The sequence below is a fragment of the Hemitrygon akajei genome, chromosome 25, assembly GCF_048418815.1.
Source record: "Hemitrygon akajei chromosome 25, sHemAka1.3, whole genome shotgun sequence".
Lineage (NCBI taxonomy): Eukaryota > Metazoa > Chordata > Chondrichthyes > Myliobatiformes > Dasyatidae > Hemitrygon > Hemitrygon akajei.
In genome coordinates, this window is record NC_133148.1 from 23,466,617 (window position 1) to 23,487,160 (window position 20,544).

The following is a 20,544-nucleotide window of genomic DNA, read 5'->3' on the forward strand; positions in this document are numbered from 1 at the left end:
CATCCCGTACCTATCTAATATCAGTATGTCCAATTTCACGGTATCTAGTTACCTGGCCTCCACGGGTTCCCCACAACAGGGGGGGAGGCGGGGCATCTCCCAAGAATCACAGGGCAGATGTTGTGTTAGAATTTGCACGTTCTCCCTCTGATGCCGGTGAGTTTACCACGGGGTCTCTGGTTCCCTCCCACGTCCCCGAGACGTGCGGTGGGTTAATCGGCCAGTGTGTGGGTGAGGGGGAGGTGTTGGCATCTGACAGAGAGGGTCATTGGTAGAGCAACAGGGAAATGAGCGGATAGGTGGGACTGACGAGACAGAGGATTGAAACGTGCCTGGGAGGCCTGAGCTATCTCCAGTGTGTGAGCGAGGGACCGAACCCGAGGACAACAAACAGGAGTCAGACCACCAGCCGAACTAGGCTCAAGATTTAATCATTGCAAGTTACAAGCAGGGGACTGCGTGGGTGTGGGTGTGTGCGTGCAGGTGTCCATATCGGTCATGTGTTTGCGTCTGCAAGCGCTGCCGGCTTGTGTGTCCTCAGCGATTCCGGGTTGTGGGTGCAGACGCATGTGCTCCGGGTGGGGGGTGGGAGGAGGTCGATCAGTCGTAGTACTCCACCATCGTGGCGCTCCCCTCCACGACCCGTCGAGTGAAGGAGGCAGCTCTGAGCAGGAGTTGGCCGACCCCATACATAAGCGTAGACATTGCTCGCAGCAGCTCTCTGCCAAAGTAAAACAGGTAGTGAGATACCAGGCAGGGGCTCCCTCCACAACATCCCACCCGTCCAAATAATCTAGTGTACAGGGTGAGGCTCCCTCCTCACATCCCATTACACACTCTCAAGGACAGGGTGAGGCTCCATGCCGTCCCGTCATGCACACCCAAGGCTCCCTCCACACCCTCATCACACAATCCTAAACACAGGGTGGGTTTCCCAACATGCCTTACCATCATACAATCCCAGGGTCATGGTGAGACTCCCATCACAGCCTCTCAAGGGCATAGTGAGGCTCCCTCCATACTGTCCCATTCTACAATCCCAAGGAAATGGTGAGCTCCCTCCACACTCCCATCCTACAATCCCAAGGAAATGGTGAGCTCCCATCCTACAATCCCAAGGAAATGGTGAGCTCCCTCCACACTCCCATCCTACAATCCCAAGGAAATGGTGAGCTCCCTCCACACTCCCATCCTACAATCCCAAGGACATAGGCATTGACACATCACACACTCCAAAGGAAATGGTGAGCTCCCTCCACACTCCCATCCTACAATCCCAAGGACAGTGAGGCACTGGCCCATCATACACTCCAAAGGAAATGGTGAGCTCCCTCCACACTCCCATCCTACAATCCCAAGGACAGTGAGGCACTGGCCCATCATACACTCCCAAGGAAAGGGTGGGGCTCCCATCATACAATCCTAGGGACATGGTGAGGCTCCCATCACATCACCCAAGGGCATTGTTTGACTCCTTCCACACCATCCCATCAAACACTCCCTAGGAGAGTGTGAGGCTCCTTCCATGCCAACCCACCACACACTCAAAAGGAGCGGGTGAAGCTCCCATTACACATGCCCAAGGACATAGTGAGGCTCCCTCCACACAGTGCAATTACACACACTCTAAAGGAGAGGGTGAGAATCTCTCCACACCATCCCATTGAACACTCCCAAAGACAGGGTGAGGTTCCCTCCATACTGTCCCATCACACACACCCAAGGAGAGGGTGGGGCTCCTTCCACACCTACCCATCAGACAATTCCTAGCACAGGGTGGGGTTCCCAAAATGACTTCCCATCGTAAAATCCGAAGGACAGGGTGAGGCTCCCTCCACACAGTCCCATAACACACTCCCAAGGACAGGGTGAGGCTCCCGTCACAGTCTCCCAATGATATGGTGAGGCTTCATCCACACTGTCCTACCACACTCCCAAGGACAGGGTGAAGTTCCCTCCACACTGCAATCACACACACTCAAGGGTGGGCTGAGGCTCCCTTAACACTAGCCCATCGCACACTCAAATGGATAGGGTGAGATTCTGTCCCCATGGTCCCATCACACAATCCCAATGAAAGGGTGAGGCTCCCTCCACACTGTCCCATTACTCCCTCCCAAGGACAGGGTGAAGCTCCCTCCACACTGTCCCATGACTCCCTCCCAAGGACAGGGTGAAGCTCCCTCCTCGCTGTTCCATCACACACTCCCAAGGACAGGGTGAAGCTCCCTCCACACTGTGCAATCACACACTCCCAAGGACAGGGTGAAGCTCCCTCCTCGCTGTTCCATGACTCCCAAGGACAGGGTGAAGCTCCCTCCACACTGTCCCATGACTCCCAAGGACAGGGTGAAGCTCCCTCCACACTGTGCAATCACACACTCCCAAGGACAGGGTGAAGCTCCCTCCTCGCTGTCCCATGACTCCCAAGGACAGGGTGAAGCTCCCTCCACACTGTCCCATGACTCCCAAGGGCAGGGTGAAGCTCCCTCCACACTGTGCAATCACACACACACAAGGACAGGGTGAAGCTCCCTCCACACTGTGCAATCACACACACACAAGGATGGGCTGAGGCTCCCTTAACACTATTCCATTGCACACACAAATGGATAGGGTGAGATTCTGTCCCCATGGTCCCATCACACAATCCCAATGAAAGGGTAAGGCTCCCTCCACACTGTCCCATGACTCCCTCCCAAGGACAGGGTGAAGCTCCCTCCACACTGTGCAATCACACACTCCCAAGGACAGGGTGAAGCTCCCTCCACACTGTCCCATGACTCCCTCCCAAGGACAGGGTGAAGCTCCCTCCACACTGTCCCATGACTCCCTCCCAAGGACAGGGTGAAGCTCCCTCCACACTGTCCCATGACTCCCTCCCAAGGACAGGGTGAAGCTCCCTCCACACTGTCCCATGACTCCCTCCCAAGGACAGGGTGAAGCTCCCTCCTCGCTGTTCCATCACACACTCCCAAGGACAGGGTGAAGCTCCCTCCACACTGTGCAATCACATACACTCAAGGATGGGCTGAGGCTCCCTTAACACTAGCCCATCGCACACTCAAATGGATAGTGTGAGATTCTGTCCCCATGGTCCCATCACACAATCCCAATGAAAGGGTGAGGCTCCCTCCACACTGTCCCATGACTCCCTCCCAAGGACAGGGTGAAGCTCCCTCCACACTGTCCCATGACTCCCTCCCAAGGACAGGGTGAAGCTCCCTCCACACTGTCCCATGACTCCCTCCCAAGGACAGGGTGAAGCTCCCTCCTCGCTGTTCCATCACACACTCCCAAGGACAGGGTGAAGCTCCCTCCACACTGTCCCATGACTCCCTCCCAAGGACAGGGTGAAGCTCCCTCCTCGCTGTTCCATCACACACTCCCAAGGACAGGGTGAAGCTCCCTCCACACTGTCCCATGACTCCCTCCCAAGGACAGGGTGAAGCTCCCTCCTCGCTGTTCCATCACACACTCCCAAGGACAGGGTGAAGCTCCCTCCTCGCTGTTCCATCACACACTCCCAAGGACAGGGTGAAGTTCCCTCCACACTGCAATCACATACACTCAAGGATGGGCTGAGGCTCCCTTAACACTAGCCCATCGCACACTCAAATGGATAGTGTGAGATTCTGTCCCCATGGTCCCATCACACAATCCCAATGAAAGGGTGAGGCTCCCTCCACACTGTCCCATGACTCCCTCCCAAGGACAGGGTGAAGCTCCCTCCACACTGTCCCATGACTCCCTCCCAAGGACAGGGTGAAGCTCCCTCCACACTGTCCCATGACTCCCTCCCAAGGACAGGGTGAAGCTCCCTCCACACTGTCCCATGACTCCCTCCCAAGGACAGGGTGAAGCTCCCTCCACACTGTCCCATGACTCCCTCCCAAGGACAGGGTGAAGCTCCCTCCACACTGTCCCATGACTCCCTCCCAAGGACAGGGTGAAGCTCCCTCCACACTGTCCCATGACTCCCTCCCAAGGACAGGGTGAAGCTCCCTCCACACTGTCCCATGACTCCCTCCCAAGGACAGGGTGAAGCTCCCTCCACACTGTCCCATGACTCCCTCCCAAGGACAGGGTGAAGCTCCCTCCACACTGTCCCATGACTCCCTCCCAAGGACAGGGTGAAGCTCCCTCCGCACTGTTCCATCACACACTCCCAAGGACAGGGTGAAGCTCCCTCCACACTGTGCAATCACACACTCCCAAGGTCAGGGTGAAGCTCCCTCCTCGCTGTTCCATCACACACTCCCAAGGACAGGGTGAAGCTCCCTCCACACTGTCCCATGACTCCCTCCCAAGGACAGGGTGAAGCTCCCTCCACACTGTGCAATCACACACTCCCAAGGACAGGGTGAAGCTCCCTCCGCACTGTTCCATCACACACTCCCAAGGACAGGGTGAAGCTCCCTCCACACTGTGCAATCACACACTCCCAAGGACAGGGTGAAGCTCCCTCCTCGCTGTTCCATCACACACTCCCAAGGACAGGGTGAAGCTCCCTCCACACTGTGCAATCACACACTCCCAAGGACAGGGTGAAGCTCCCTCCGCACTGTTCCATCACACACTCCCAAGGACAGGGTGAAGCTCCCTCCACACTGTGCAATCACACACTCCCAAGGACAGGGTGAAGCTCCCTCCTCGCTGTTCCATCACACACTCCCAAGGACAGGGTGAAGCTCCCTCCACACTGTGCAATCACACACTCCCAAGGACAGGGTGAAGCTCCCTCCTCGCTGTTCCATCACACACTCCCAAGGACAGGGTGAAGCTCCCTCCACACTGTCCCATGACTCCCTCCCAAGGACAGGGTGAAGCTCCCTCCACACTGTGCAATCACACACTCCCAAGGACAGGGTGAAGCTCCCTCCGCACTGTTCCATCACACACTCCCAAGGACAGGGTGAAGCTCCCTCCACACTGTGCAATCACACACTCCCAAGGACAGGGTGAAGCTCCCTCCTCGCTGTTCCATCACACACTCCCAAGGGACAGGGTGAAGCTCCCTCCACACTGTGCAATCACACACTCCCAAGGACAGGGTGAAGCTCCCTCCTCGCTGTTCCATCACACACTCCCAAGGACAGGGTGAAGCTCCCTCCTCGCTGTTCCATCACACACTCCCAAGGACAGGGTGAAGCTCCCTCCACACTGTGCAATCACGCACTCCCAAGGACAGGGTGAAGCTCCCTCCACACTGTCCCATGACTTTCTCCCAAGGACAGGGTGAAGCTCCCCTCCACACTGTGCAATCACACACTCCCAAGGACAGGGTGAAGCTCCCTCCACACTGTGCAATCACACACTCCCAAGGACAGGGTGAAGCTCCCTCCACACTGTCCCATGACTCCCTCCCAAGGACAGGGTGAAGCTCCCTCCACACTGTCCCATGACTTTCTCCCAAGGACAGGGTGAAGCTCCCTCCACACTGTCCCATGACTTTCTCCCAAGGACAGGGTGAAGCTCCCTCCTCGCTGTTCCATCACACACTCCCAAGGACAGGGTGAAGCTCCCTCCACACTGTGCAATTACACACTCCCAAGGACAGGGTGAAGCTCCCTCCACACTGTGCAATCACACACTCCCAAGGACAGGGTGAAGCTCCTCCTCGCTGTTCCATGACTCCCAAGGACAGGGTGAAGCTCCCTCCACACTGTGCAATCACACACTCCCAAGGACAGGGTGAAGCTCCCTCCTCGCTGTTCCATGACTCCAAGGACAGGGTGAAGCTCCCTCCACACTGTGCAATCACACACTCCCAAGGACAGGGTGAAGCTCCCTCCTCGCTGTCCCCATGACTCCCAAGGACAGGGTGAAACTCCCTCCACACTGTCCCCATGACTCCCTCCCAAGGACAGGGTGAAGCTCCCTCCTCGCTGTTCCATCACACACTCCCAAGGACAGGGTGAAGCTCCCTCCACGCTGTCCCATGACTCCCTCCCAAGGACAGGGTGAAGCTCCCTCCTCGCTGTTCCATCACACACTCCCAAGGACAGGGTGAAGCTCCCTCCACGCTGTCCCATGACTCCCTCCCAAGGACAGGGTGAAGCTCCCTCCACACTGTCCCATGACTCCCTCCCAAGGACAGGGTGAAGCTCCCTCCACACTGTCCCATGACTCCCTCCCAAGGACAGGGTGAAGCTCCCTCCTCGCTGTTCCATCACACACTCCCCAAGGACAGGGTGAAGCTCCCTCCACACTGTCCCATGACTCCCTCCCAAGGACAGGGTGAAGCTCCCTCCTCGCTGTTCCATCACACACTCCCAAGGACAGGGTGAAGCTCCCTCCACGCTGTCCCATGACTCCCTCCCAAGGACAGGGTGAAGCTCCCTCCACACTGTGCAATCACACACTCCCAAGGACAGGGTGAAGCTCCCTCCGCACTGTTCCATCACACACTCCCCAAGGACAGGGTGAAGCTCCCTCCACACTGTGCAATCACACACTCCCAAGGACAGGGTGAAGCTCCCTCCTCGCTGTTCCATCACACACTCCCAAGGACAGGGTGAAACTCCTTCCACACTGTCCCATGACTCCCTCCCAAGGACAGGGTGAAGCTCCCTCCTCGCTGTTCCATCACACACTCCCAAGGACAGGGTGAAGCTCCCTCCACACTGTCCCATGACTCCCTCCCAAGGACAGGGTGAAGCTCCCTCCACACTGTCCCATGACTCCCTCCCAAGGACAGGGTGAAGCTCCCTCCTCGCTGTTCCATCACACACTCCCAAGGACAGGGTGAAGCTCCCTCCACACTGTCCCATGACTCCCTCCCAAGGACAGGGTGAAGCTCCCTCCACACTGTCCCATGACTCCCTCCCAAGGACAGGGTGAATCTCCCTCCTCGCTGTTCCATCACACACTCCCAAGGACAGGGTGAAGCTCCCTCCTCGCTGTTCCATCACACACTCCCAAGGACAGGGTGAAGCTCCCTCCACACTGTCCCATGACTCCCTCCCAAGGACAGGGTGAAGCTCCCTCCACACTGTGCAATCACACACTCCCAAGGACAGGGTGAAGCTCCCCTCCACACTGTCCCATGACTCCCCTCCCAAGGACAGGGTGAATCTCCCTCCTCGCTGTTCCATCACACACTCCCAAGGACAGGGTGAAGCTCCCTCCACACTGTGCAATCACACACTCCCAAGGACAGGGTGAAGCTCCCTCCTCGCTGTTCCATCACACACTCCCAAGGACAGGGTGAAGCTCCCTCCACACTGTCCCATGACTCCCTCCCAAGGACAGGGTGAAGCTCCCTCCACACTGTGCAATCACACACCTCCCAAGGACAGGGTGAAGCTCCCTCCACACTGTCCCATGACTCCCTCCCAAGGACAGGGTGAATCTCCCTCCTCGCTGTTCCATCACACCACTCCCAAGGACAGGGTGAAGCTCCCTCCTCGCTGTTCCATCACACACTCCCCAAGGACAGGGTGAAGCTCCCTCCACACTGTCCCATGACTCCCTCCCAAGGACAGGGTGAAGCTCCCTCCACACTGTGCAATCACACACTCCCAAGGACAGGGTGAAGCTCCCTCCTCGCTGTTCCATCACACACTCCCAAGGACAGGGTGAAGCTCCCTCCACACTGTCCCATGACTCCCTCCCAAGGACAGGGTGAAGCTCCCTCCACACTGTCCCATGACTCCCTCCCAAGGACAGGGTGAAGCTCCCTCCACACTGTGCAATCACACACTCCCAAGGACAGGGTGAAGCTCCCTCCACACTGTGCAATCACACACTCCCAAGGACAGGGTGAAGCTCCCTCCACACTGTCCCATGACTCCCTCCCAAGGACAGGGTGAAGCTCCCTCCACACTGTCCCATGACTCCCTCCCAAGGACAGGGTGAAGCTCCCTCCACACTGTGCAATCACACACTCCCAAGGACAGGGTGAAGCTCCCTCCACACTGTCCCATGACTCCCTCCCAAGGACAGGGTGAAGCTCCCTCCACACTGTCCCATGACTCCCTCCCAAGGACAGGGTGAAGCTCCCTCCACACTGTGCAATCACACACTCCCAAGGACAGGGTGAAGCTCCCTCCACACTGTGCAATCACACACTCCCAAGGACAGGGTGAAGCTCCCTCCTCGCTGTTCCATCACACACTCCCAAGGACAGGGTGAAGCTCCCTCCACACTGTCCCATGACTCCCTCCCAAGGACAGGGTGAGGCTCCCTCCACACTGTGCAATCACACACACACAAGGACGGGCTGAGGCTCCCTTAACACTAGCCCATCGCACACTCAAATGGATAGGGTGAGATTCTGTCCCCATGGTCCCATCACACAATCCCAATGAAAGGGTGAGGCTCCCTCCACACTGTCCCATGACTCCCCTCCCAAGGACAGGGTGAAGCTCCCTCCACACTGTCCCATGACTCCCTCCCAAGGACAGGGTGAAGCTCCCTCCGCACTGTTCCATCACACACTCCCAAGGACAGGGTGAAGCTCCCTCCACACTGTGCAATCACACACTCCCAAGGACAGGGTGAAGCTCCCTCCTCGCTGTTCCATCACACACTCCCAAGGACAGGGTGAAGCTCCCTCCACACTGTCCCATGACTCCCTCCCAAGGACAGGGTGAAGCTCCCTCCACACTGTGCAATCACACACTCCCAAGGACAGGGTGAAGCTCCCTCCGCACTGTTCCATCACACACTCCCAAGGACAGGGTGAAGCTCCCTCCACACTGTGCAATCACACACTCCCAAGGACAGGGTGAAGCTCCCTCCTCGCTGTTCCATCACACACTCCCAAGGACAGGGTGAAGCTCCCTCCACACTGTGCAATCACACACTCCCAAGGACAGGGTGAAGCTCCCTCCGCACTGTTCCATCACACACTCCCAAGGACAGGGTGAAGCTCCCTCCACACTGTGCAATCACACACTCCCAAGGACAGGGTGAAGCTCCCTCCTCGCTGTTCCATCACACACTCCCAAGGACAGGGTGAAGCTCCCTCCACACTGTGCAATCACACACTCCCAAGGACAGGGTGAAGCTCCCTCCTCGCTGTTCCATCACACACTCCCAAGGACAGGGTGAAGCTCCCTCCACACTGTGCAATCACACACTCCCAAGGACAGGGTGAAGCTCCCTCCTCGCTGTTCCATCACACACTCCCAAGGACAGGGTGAAGCTCCCTCCTCGCTGTTCCATCACACACTCCCAAGGACAGGGTGAAGCTCCCTCCACACTGTGCAATCACGCACTCCCAAGGACAGGGTGAAGCTCCCTCCACACTGTCCCATGACTTTCTCCCAAGGACAGGGTGAAGCTCCCTCCACACTGTGCAATCACACACTCCCAAGGACAGGGTGAAGCTCCCTCCACACTGTGCAATCACACACTCCCAAGGACAGGGTGAAGCTCCCTCCACACTGTCCCATGACTCCCTCCCAAGGACAGGGTGAAGCTCCCTCCACACTGTCCCATGACTTTCTCCCAAGGACAGGGTGAAGCTCCCTCCACACTGTCCCATGACTTTCTCCCAAGGACAGGGTGAAGCTCCCTCCTCGCTGTTCCATCACACACTCCCAAGGACAGGGTGAAGCTCCCTCCACACTGTGCAATTACACACTCCCAAGGACAGGGTGAAGCTCCCTCCACACTGTGCAATCACACACTCCCAAGGACAGGGTGAAGCTCCCTCCTCGCTGTTCCATGACTCCCAAGGACAGGGTGAAGCTCCCTCCACACTGTGCAATCACACACTCCCAAGGACAGGGTGAAGCTCCCTCCTCGCTGTTCCATGACTCCCAAGGACAGGGTGAAGCTCCCTCCACACTGTGCAATCACACACTCCCAAGGACAGGGTGAAGCTCCCTCCTCGCTGTCCCATGACTCCCAAGGACAGGGTGAAACTCCCTCCACACTGTCCCATGACTCCCTCCCAAGGACAGGGTGAAGCTCCCTCCTCGCTGTTCCATCACACACTCCCAAGGACAGGGTGAAGCTCCCTCCACGCTGTCCCATGACTCCCTCCCAAGGACAGGGTGAAGCTCCCTCCACACTGTCCCATGACTCCCTCCCAAGGACAGGGTGAAGCTCCCTCCACACTGTCCCATGACTCCCTCCCAAGGACAGGGTGAAGCTCCCTCCTCGCTGTTCCATCACACACTCCCAAGGACAGGGTGAAGCTCCCTCCACACTGTCCCATGACTCCCTCCCAAGGACAGGGTGAAGCTCCCTCCTCGCTGTTCCATCACACACTCCCAAGGACAGGGTGAAGCTCCCTCCACGCTGTCCCATGACTCCCTCCCAAGGACAGGGTGAAGCTCCCTCCACACTGTCCCATGACTCCCTCCCAAGGACAGGGTGAAGCTCCCTCCACACTGTGCAATCACACACTCCCAAGGACAGGGTGAAGCTCCCTCCACACTGTCCCATGACTCCCTCCCAAGGACAGGGTGAAGCTCCCTCCACACTGTCCCATGACTCCCTCCCAAGGACAGGGTGAAGCTCCCTCCTCGCTGTGCAATCACACACTCCCAAGGACAGGGTGAAGCTCCCTCCACACTGTCCCATGACTCCCTCCCAAGGACAGGGTGAAGCTCCCTCCACACTGTCCCATGACTCCCTCCCAAGGACAGGGTGAAGCTCCCTCCACACTGTCCCATGACTCCCTCCCAAGGACAGGGTGAAGCTCCCTCCTCGCTGTTCCATCACACACTCCCAAGGACAGGGTGAAACTCCTTCCACACTGTCCCATGACTCCCTCCCAAGGACAGGGTGAAGCTCCCTCCTCGCTGTTCCATCACACACTCCCAAGGACAGGGTGAAGCTCCCTCCACACTGTCCCATGACTCCCTCCCAAGGACAGGGTGAAGCTCCCTCCACACTGTCCCATGACTCCCTCCCAAGGACAGGGTGAAGCTCCCTCCTCGCTGTTCCATCACACACTCCCAAGGACAGGGTGAAGCTCCCTCCACACTGTCCCATGACTCCCTCCCAAGGACAGGGTGAAGCTCCCTCCACACTGTCCCATGACTCCCTCCCAAGGACAGGGTGAATCTCCCTCCTCGCTGTTCCATCACACACTCCCAAGGACAGGGTGAAGCTCCCTCCTCGCTGTTCCATCACACACTCCCAAGGACAGGGTGAAGCTCCCTCCACACTGTCCCATGACTCCCTCCCAAGGACAGGGTGAAGCTCCCTCCACACTGTGCAATCACACACTCCCAAGGACAGGGTGAAGCTCCCTCCACACTGTCCCATGACTCCCTCCCAAGGACAGGGTGAATCTCCCTCCTCGCTGTTCCATCACACACTCCTAAGGACAGGGTGAAGCTCCCTCCACACTGTGCAATCACACACTCCCAAGGACAGGGTGAAGCTCCCTCCTCGCTGTTCCATCACACACTCCCAAGGACAGGGTGAAGCTCCCTCCACACTGTCCCATGACTCCCTCCCAAGGACAGGGTGAAGCTCCCTCCACACTGTGCAATCACACACTCCCAAGGACAGGGTGAAGCTCCCTCCACACTGTCCCATGACTCCCTCCCAAGGACAGGGTGAATCTCCCTCCTCGCTGTTCCATCACACACTCCCAAGGACAGGGTGAAGCTCCCTCCACACTGTGCAATCACACACTCCCAAGGACAGGGTGAAGCTCCCTCCTCGCTGTTCCATCACACACTCCCAAGGACAGGGTGAAGCTCCCTCCACACTGTCCCATGACTCCCTCCCAAGGACAGGGTGAAGCTCCCTCCACACTGTGCAATCACACACTCCCAAGGACAGGGTGAAGCTCCCTCCACACTGTCCCATGACTCCCTCCCAAGGACAGGGTGAATCTCCCTCCTCGCTGTTCCATCACACACTCCCAAGGACAGGGTGAAGCTCCCTCCTCGCTGTTCCATCACACACTCCCAAGGACAGGGTGAAGCTCCCTCCACACTGTCCCATGACTCCCTCCCAAGGACAGGGTGAAGCTCCCTCCACACTGTGCAATCACACACTCCCAAGGACAGGGTGAAGCTCCCTCCTCGCTGTTCCATCACACACTCCCAAGGACAGGGTGAAGCTCCCTCCACACTGTCCCATGACTCCCTCCCAAGGACAGGGTGAAGCTCCCTCCACACTGTCCCATGACTCCCTCCCAAGGACAGGGTGAAGCTCCCTCCACACTGTGCAATCACACACTCCCAAGGACAGGGTGAAGCTCCCTCCACACTGTGCAATCACACACTCCCAAGGACAGGGTGAAGCTCCCTCCACACTGTCCCATGACTCCCTCCCAAGGACAGGGTGAAGCTCCCTCCACACTGTCCCATGACTCCCTCCCAAGGACAGGGTGAAGCTCCCTCCACACTGTGCAATCACACACTCCCAAGGACAGGGTGAAGCTCCCTCCACACTGTGCAATCACACACTCCCAAGGACAGGGTGAAGCTCCCTCCTCGCTGTTCCATCACACACTCCCAAGGACAGGGTGAAGCTCCCTCCACACTGTCCCATGACTCCCTCCCAAGGACAGGGTGAGGCTCCCTCCACACTGTGCAATCACACACACACAAGGACGGGCTGAGGCTCCCTTAACACTATTCCATCGCACACACAAATGGATAGGGTGATATTCTGTCCCCATGGTCCCATCACACAATCCCAATGAAAGGGTAAGGCTCCCTCCACACTGTCCCATGACTCCCTCCCAAGGACAGGGTGAAGCTCCCTCCACACTGTCCCATGACTCCCTCCCAAGGACAGGGTGAAGCTCCCTCCACACTGTCCCATGACTCCCTCCCAAGGACAGGGTGAAGCTCCCTCCACACTGTCCCATGACTCCCTCCCAAGGACAGGGTGAAGCTCCCTCCACACTGTCCCATGACTCCCTCCCAAGGACAGGGTGAAGCTCCCTCCACACTGTCCCATGACTCCCTCCCAAGGACAGGGTGAAGCTCCCTCCACACTGTCCCATGACTCCCTCCCAAGGACAGGGTGAAACTCCTTCCATCGCACACTTCCATGTGCAAAGTGAGCTTCCCTCTGCAGTGTCCCATCGCACACTCCCAGGAACAGCAAATTCTGGGATTATTTCACAGCCACAGTGAAGGAGGAATATTTGTTCCCCCAATTCCTCCTTCACTGTGGCTGTGAAATAATCCCAGAATTTATTCCCAAATCTGAAGGAGCACATTCTCCACGTGTGCTCCTGGCCATGTGGAGCTGGACGTACGGGATAATACTGGCTTTACTATTGATCCTTATTGTGGGGTTCTGTTCCGCTGCTCCGGGCACGCCATCCTGCCCCACAGAGCAACCACCACCATCGAGGCCTCTCTGACTGCTCCTGCGATAGGAGAGTCCATTTGGCCACTTTCTCGTGCTGGCCCAGAATGTACAAGAGGTCAATTCAATCTCGTGCCATGTGTTTCGTCCGTTACTTTGATGCCAGCCACACCCACCTCCAAGTGGACAGTGAGGTGGTGATTTCCCCTCTACTGCCCCTGTCACTCATCCAGTGAGATCATTTTCACCTGAATTTCTGTCTCGGTCGTTTATCCAACTGACCTTGACCGTTTTACTTGGATAACGACCTCTCTGGCCAGGAAAGTCTCCTTTTCTGCATAACGACCTCTCTGGCCTGGGGAAAAGAACACTGCTCTCCTATCAAACCCGTAACGCCCCACTGCTCTCCATTCACTCTTCAGGCATGAATGGAGTGGCTGAACATCCCGGACAGTGTCTGCCGAGGATGTAGCTCTCCAGACTTGGGAATACCCTGAAGCATCCATCCTCTGCCCATTCCTGAGGTGTCCCACCCTTCCATTACCGTGGAGGCCATACGGATGTCTCCATTACCCTGTCCCCATAATGCCCCCCCGTCCCCACCACCAAATCCGTTTCTCCGCATTACCTTATGACCTTCTTAGGCCCCAGACACTTGATGTCAAAGGTCATGGAGTAAAGTCCGTAGAACGTCGCCCTGATGTTGACAGACCCAAAGAGGTCCTTGGGGTTGAGCTTGTAGATGTCAAAGGTGATCCGGGCGATGTCTTTGCTGTTTTTTGGTTTCTGGGTCAGAGCGTAGGATACCATTCCCCTCTGTAAAACACCGGCGAGCTGGTTAGACACAGGCTGAGGCTCCCTCCATACCGTCCCGTCACACACTCTCAGGGACAGTGTCAGACACAGGGTGAGTCTCCCTCCACACCGTCCCGTCACACACTCCCAGGGACAGGGTGAGGCTCCCTCCACACCGTCCCGTCACACACTCCCAGGGAAAGGGTCAGACACAGGGTGAGGCTCCCTCCACACCGTCCCGTCACACACTCCCAGGGACAGGGTGAGGCTCCCTCCACACCGTCCCGTCACACACTCCCAGGGACAGGGTGAGGCTCTCTCCACACCGTCTCGTCACACACTCCCAGGGACAGGGTCAGACACAGGGTGAGGCTCCCTCCACACCGTCCCGTCACACAATCCCAGTGACAGGGTCAGACACAGGGTGAGTCTCCCTCCACACCGTCCCGTCACACACTCCCAGGGACAGGGTCTGACACAGGGTGAGGCTCCCTCCACACCGTCCCGTCACACACTCCCGGGGACAGGGTCTGACACAGGGTGAGGCTCCCTCCACACCGTCCCGTCACACACTCTCAGGGACAGGGTCAGACACAGGGTGAGGCTCCCTCCTCACCGTCCCGACACACACTCCCGGGGACAGGGTCAGACACAGGGTGAGGCTCCCTCCACACCGTCCCGTCACACACTCCCAGGGACAGGGTCAGACACAGGGTGAGGCTCCCTCCACATTGTCCCGTCACACACTCCCAGGGACAGGGTGAGGCTCCCTCCATACCGTCCCGTCACACACTCCCAGGGACAGGGTCAGACACAGGGTGAGGCTCCCTCCACACCGTCCCATCACACACTCCCAGGGACAGGGTCAGACACAGGGTGAGGCTCCCTCCACACCATCTCTGCTCCCAATCCACATGTACCTTTCCCTAACAGAGAAAATGGGGGCTGACCCCGCTGCTGGAGTTGGGGTCTCACCATTGGACGTTTCCATTTCTGGTTCCTTCTCCTGCACTGGTGCCTCCACTTTCAGAATCATCTGGTGCCTCTGACCCTCCAGCACAGAAGTAGGTCTTTCAGCCCATCACGTGCATACTAGCTTCCCATTCCAACACTGATCCCATTTGCCCCTGTTAAGCCTGTATTGAAGTCGCTGTCTAAATGCCTCTCAGTTGTTTCTGATTCCACTCTTCCTGTGTGTGTGTGTGTGTGTGTGTGTGTGTGTGTGTGTGTGTGTGTGTGTGTGTGTCTGTGTCTGTGTCTGTGTCTGTGTCTGTGTCTGTGTCTGTGTCTGTGTCTGTGTGTGTGTGTGTGTGTGTGTGTGTGTAAAGAAATCCCATACTTGATTTTGATACCTCCACCTTGGAGAGAGAGTCTGGCTACCTCCCCAATCTATGCCCTTACTGACTTTATCTCTTCACCCCTCAGCCTTCCCCGCTCCAGGGGAAACAAACCCACTCTCTCATAGTTACAGAAACTTGGAGACGTCCCATCACCCCAGCTCATCCATGCTGACCATCTGCCTGCATTTGTCCCGTAACCCTCAAAATCAGTGGTTCCCAACCTTCTCTATGCCCCACACCCCTAGGAAATGTTTGATTAATGTTCGCACCCCCTACGAAAGTAATATCACATTTGCAGATGAAGTCTAATTTCTAATTATTGAACCACATACAATACCGCGGGTGAACAAATTGAACTTAAAAATAAGCTTTTAACTCAGTGCATAAAATGCAAATATAAATTGAGCAATTAGATTGTAATTTGTTCAGAAAAAAAATTGTAAACAGTAAATTGATGAGACTCCTCAACTCTGAGGTGTAACTCCCAGGTAACACTGATGAGAATCCTCAGCGCTGACTCGGGCAGCGGGAGACTGGAGTGAGTGTACGTCTCTCGACTCGGGCAGCGGTGAGACTGGAGTGAGTTTACGTCTCTCGACTCGGGCAGCGGGAGACTGGAGTGAGTGCACGTCTCTCGACTCGGGCAGCGGGAGACTGGAGTGAGTTTACGTCTCTCGACTCGGGCAGCGGGAGACTGGAGTGAGTTTACGTCTCTCTCGACTCGGGCAGCGGGAGACTGGAGTGAGTGTACGTCTCTCGACTCGGGCAGAGGGAGACTGGAGTGAGTTTACGTCTCTCGACTCGGCAGAGGGAGACTGGAGTGAGTTTACGTCTCTCTCGACTCGGGCAGCGGGAGACTGGAGTGAGTTTACGTCTCTCTCGACTCGGGCAGCGGGGAGACTGGAGTGAGTTTTACGTCTCTCTCGACTCGGGCAGCGGGAGACTGGAGTGAGTGTACGTCTCTCGACTCGGGCACGGGAGACTGGAGTGAGTTTACGTCTCTCGACTCGGGCAGCGGGAGACTGGAGTGAGTTTACGTCTCTCTCGACTCGGGCAGCGGGAGACTGGAGTGAGTTTACGTCTCTCTCGACCCGGGCAGCGGGAGACTGGAGTGAGTTTACGTCTCTCTGGACTCGGGGCAGCGGGAGACTGGAGTGAGTTTACGTCTCTCGACTCGGGCAGCGGGAGACTGGAGTGAGTTTACGTCTCTCTCGACTCGGGCAGCGGGAGACTGGAGTGAGTGTACGTCTCTCGACTCGGGCAGCGGGAGACTGGAGTGAGTTTACGTCTCTCTCGACCCGGGCAGAGGGAGACTGGAGTGAGTTTACGTCTCTCTCGACCCGGGCAGCGGGAGACTGGAGTGAGTTTACGTCTCTCTCGACTCGGGCAGCGGGAGACTGGAGTGAGTTTACGTCTCTCTCGACTCGGGCAGCGGGAGACTGGAGTGAGTTTACGTCTCTCTCGACTCGGGCAGCGGGAGACTGGAGTGAGTTTACGTCTCTCTCGACTCGGGCAGAGGGAGACTGGAGTGAGTTTACGTCTCTCGACTCGGGCAGCGGGAGATGGAGTGAGTTTACGTCTCTCGACCGGGCAGCGGGAGACTGGAGTGAGTTTACGTCTCTCTCGACTCGGGCAGCGGGAGACTGGAGTGAGTTTACGTCTCTCTCGACTCGGGCAGCGGGAGACTGGAGTGAGTGTACGTCTCTCTCGACTCGAGCAGCGGGAGACTGGAGTGAGTTTACGTCTCCTCTCGACTCGGGCAGCGGGAGACTGGAGTGAGTTTACGTCTCTCGACTCGGGCAGCGGGAGACTGGAGTGAGTGTACGTCTCTCTCGACTCGGGCAGAGGGAGACTGGAGTGAGTGTACGTCTCTCTCGACTCGGGCAGCGGGAGACTGGAGTGAGTTTACGTCTCTCGACTCGGGCAGCGCGGGAGACTGGAGTGAGTTTACGTCTCTCTCGACTCGGGCAGCGGGAGACTGGAGTGAGTGTACGTCTCTCTCGACTCGAGCAGCGGGAGACTGGAGTGAGTTTACGTCTCTCTCGACTCGGGCAGCGGAGACTGGAGTGAGTTTACGTCTCTCGACTCGGGCAGCGGGAGACTGGAGTGAGTGTACGTCTCTCTCGACTCGGGCAGAGGGAGACTGGAGTGAGTGTACGTCTCTCTCGACTCGGGCAGCGGGAGACTGGAGTGAGTTTACGTCTCTCGACCCGGGCAGCGGGAGACTGGAGTGAGTTTACGTCTCTCGACTCGGGCAGCGGGAGACGGGAGTGTGCTTGGGACAAACGTTACTACCCACTTCTCAAGGCACACTGGCAGCTGGCTGAGTGACGACTCGTGACTCGTCACTCAAGCACACAAGCCACTCTTTGTCGCACCCCCTGAAATTTCATCTCGCACACCCTGGGGGTGCGGGCACCCCATGTTGGGAACCCCTGCTCTAAATCCCTCGCATCCACGGCCTGCATCGCACAGTTTCTGGCAGCTCATTCCAAATACGGACCACCCTCAGTGTGAACACGAGAGATTTGCAGATTCTGTGAACTCCACAGGTGAGGCAATGGAAATGGGGCCGAGACTCTTCACCAGGACTGGAAAGGAAGGGGGAATTAGCCAGATCAAGGAGGTGGATTGAGTCTCACCCTGTGTCTGACCCTGTCCCTGGGAGTGTGTGACGGGACGGTGTGGAGGGAGTCTCACCCTGTGTCTGACCCTGTCCTGGGAGTGTGTGACGGGACGGTGGCGGAGGGAGCCTCACCCTGTGTCTGACCCTGTCCCTGGGAGTGTGTGACGGGACGGTGTGGAGGGAGCCTCACCCTGTGTCTGACCCTGTCCCCGGGAGTGTGTGACCGGACGGTGTGGAGGGAGCCTCACCCTGTGTCTGAACCTGTCCCTGGGAGTTTGTGACGGGACGGTGTGGAGGGAGCCTCACCCTGTGTCTGACCCTGTCCCTGGGAGTGTGTGATGGGACAGTGTGGAGGGAGCCTCACCCTGTGTCTGACCCTGTCCCCTGGGAGTGTGTGACGGGACGGTGTGGAGGGAGCCTCTCCCTGTGTCTGACCCTGTCCCTGGGAGTGTGTGACGGGACGGTGTGGAGGGAGCCTCACCCTGTCCCTGGGATTGTGTGACGGGACGGTGTGGAGGGAGCCTCAACCTGTGTCTGACCCCTGTCCCTGGGAGTGTGTGACGGGACGGTGTGGAGGGAGCCTCACCCTGTGTCTGACCCTGTCCCTGGGGCTGTGTGATGGGACGGTGTGGAGGGAGCCTCACCCTGTGTCTGACCCTGTCCCTGGGAGTGTGTGACGGGACGGTGTGGAGGGAGCCTCACCCTGTGTCTGACCCTGTCCCTGGGGGGTGTGTGATGGGACAGTGTGGAGGGAGCCTCACCCTGTGTCTGACCCTGTCCCTGGGGGTGTGTGATGGGACGGTGTGGAGGGAGCCTCACCCTGTGTCTGACCCTGTCCCTGGGAGTGTGTGACGGGACGGTGCGGAGGGAGCCTCACCCTGTCCGTGGGAGTGTGTGACGGGACGGTGTGGAGGGAGCCTCACCCTCTCTCTGGGACAGGGTGAACTGGAAGATGATAGGTGAAGCCAGGTGGGTAGATGTGGTGAACTACATATACCTGTCTGGACATGACCCCCACCCGCTGATTGTTCCTGTGGCTCCTCCCACTGACCCCTGTATAAAGGCGGTTGGAGGCACTGCTCCTCCCTCAGTCTGCAGGATGTTGTGTGGTGGTCTCTTGCTGCTGATGGTGCTCTCTTCCAGCCAATAAAAGCCTATCTCTCGCCTCACGTCTCTGAGAGTTATTGATGGTGCATCAGTAGGATAATTATTGGAAGGAGTACTAAGAGATATGATCTACAAGTATTTAGATAGACAGGGACTTATTAGGGAGGAGTCAACATGGCTTTGTGTGTGGTAGGTCATGTTTAACAAATCTATCAGATTTTTTTCGAGGAAGTTACCAGGAAAGTGGATGAAGGGAAGGCAGTGGATGTTGTTTACATGAACTTCAGTAAGGCCTTTGACAAAGTCCGCATGGGAGGTTAGTTAGGAAGATTCAGTCGCTAGGTATATATCAAACACGAGGAAATCTGCAGATGCTGAAAATTCAAGCAACACACACAAAATGCTGGTGGAACACAGCAGGCCAGGCAGCATCTATAGGGAGAAGCACTGTCGACGTCCTGACGAAGGGTCTCGGCCCGAAACGTCGACAGTGCTTCTCCCTATGGATGCTGCCTGGCCTGCTGTGTTCCACCAGCATTTTGTGTGTGTCGCTAGGTATACATGGTGAGGTTGGATTAGACATTGGCTCAATGGGAGAAGTCAGAGAGTGGTAGTGGAGGATTGCTTCCCTGAGTGGAGGCCTGTGACTAGTGGTGTGCCACAGGGATCAGTGCTGGGTCCATTGTTATTTGTCATCTTTTGTCATTTGGGGGGGAGTGGTGTGAAGAGGTGGGGGGGAGTGGGGTGAAGAGGAGGTGGGGGAGTGGTGTGAAGAGGAGGTGGGGAGTGAAGAGGAGGTGGGGGGGAGTGGTGTGAAGAGGAGGTGGGGGTGTGGTGTGAAGAGGAGGTGGGGGAGGGGTGTGAAGAGGAGGTGGGGGGAGTGGTGTGAAGAGGAGGTGGGGGGAGTGGTGTGAAGAGGAGGTGGGGAGAGTGGTGTGAGAGGAGGTGGGGGAGTGGTGTGAAGAGGAGGTGGGGGAGTGGTGTGAGAGGAGGTGGGGGTGTGGTGTGGAGGAGGTGGGGGAGTGGTGTGAAGAGGAGGTGGGGGTGTGGTGTGAAGAGGAGGTGAGGAGGAGTGGTGTGAAGAGGAGGTGGGGGGAGTGGTGTGAAGAGGAGGTGGGGAGGAGTGGTGTGAAGAGGAGGTGGGGAGTGGTGTGAAGAGGAGGTGGGGGGAGTGGTGTGAAGAGGAGGTGGGGGTGTGGTGTGGAGGAGGTGGTGGGAGTGAAGAGGAGGTGGGGGAGTGGTGTGAAGAGGAGGTGGGGAGGAGTGTGTGAAGAGGAGGTGGGGGGAGTGAAGAGGAGGTGGGGGGAGTGAAAGAGGAGGTGGGGGGAGTGGTGTGAAGAGGAGGTGGGGGTGTGGTGTGAAGAGGAGGTTTGGGGGGAGTGAAGAGGAGGTGGGGGGGAGTGGTGTGAAGAGGAGGTGGGGGTGTGGTGTGAA

General features: G+C 57.5%; 1 protein-coding gene across 1 annotated transcript in view; it reads right to left on the reverse strand.

Moving 5' to 3' along the window:
• Positions 1–410: 410 nt before the first annotated feature.
• Positions 411–20,544, reverse strand: part of cideb (cell death inducing DFFA like effector b) — a 28,920-nt gene continuing 8,786 nt past the window's right edge. The window contains exons 4-5 of the mRNA XM_073029191.1: positions 13,871–14,058; positions 411–721 (exon numbers count right to left, since the gene is read on the reverse strand). Coding sequence (XP_072885292.1) covers positions 601–721; positions 13,871–14,058 — 309 coding nt within the window. The 3' untranslated portion in view covers positions 411–600. The remainder of the gene's footprint in view (positions 722–13,870; positions 14,059–20,544) is intronic.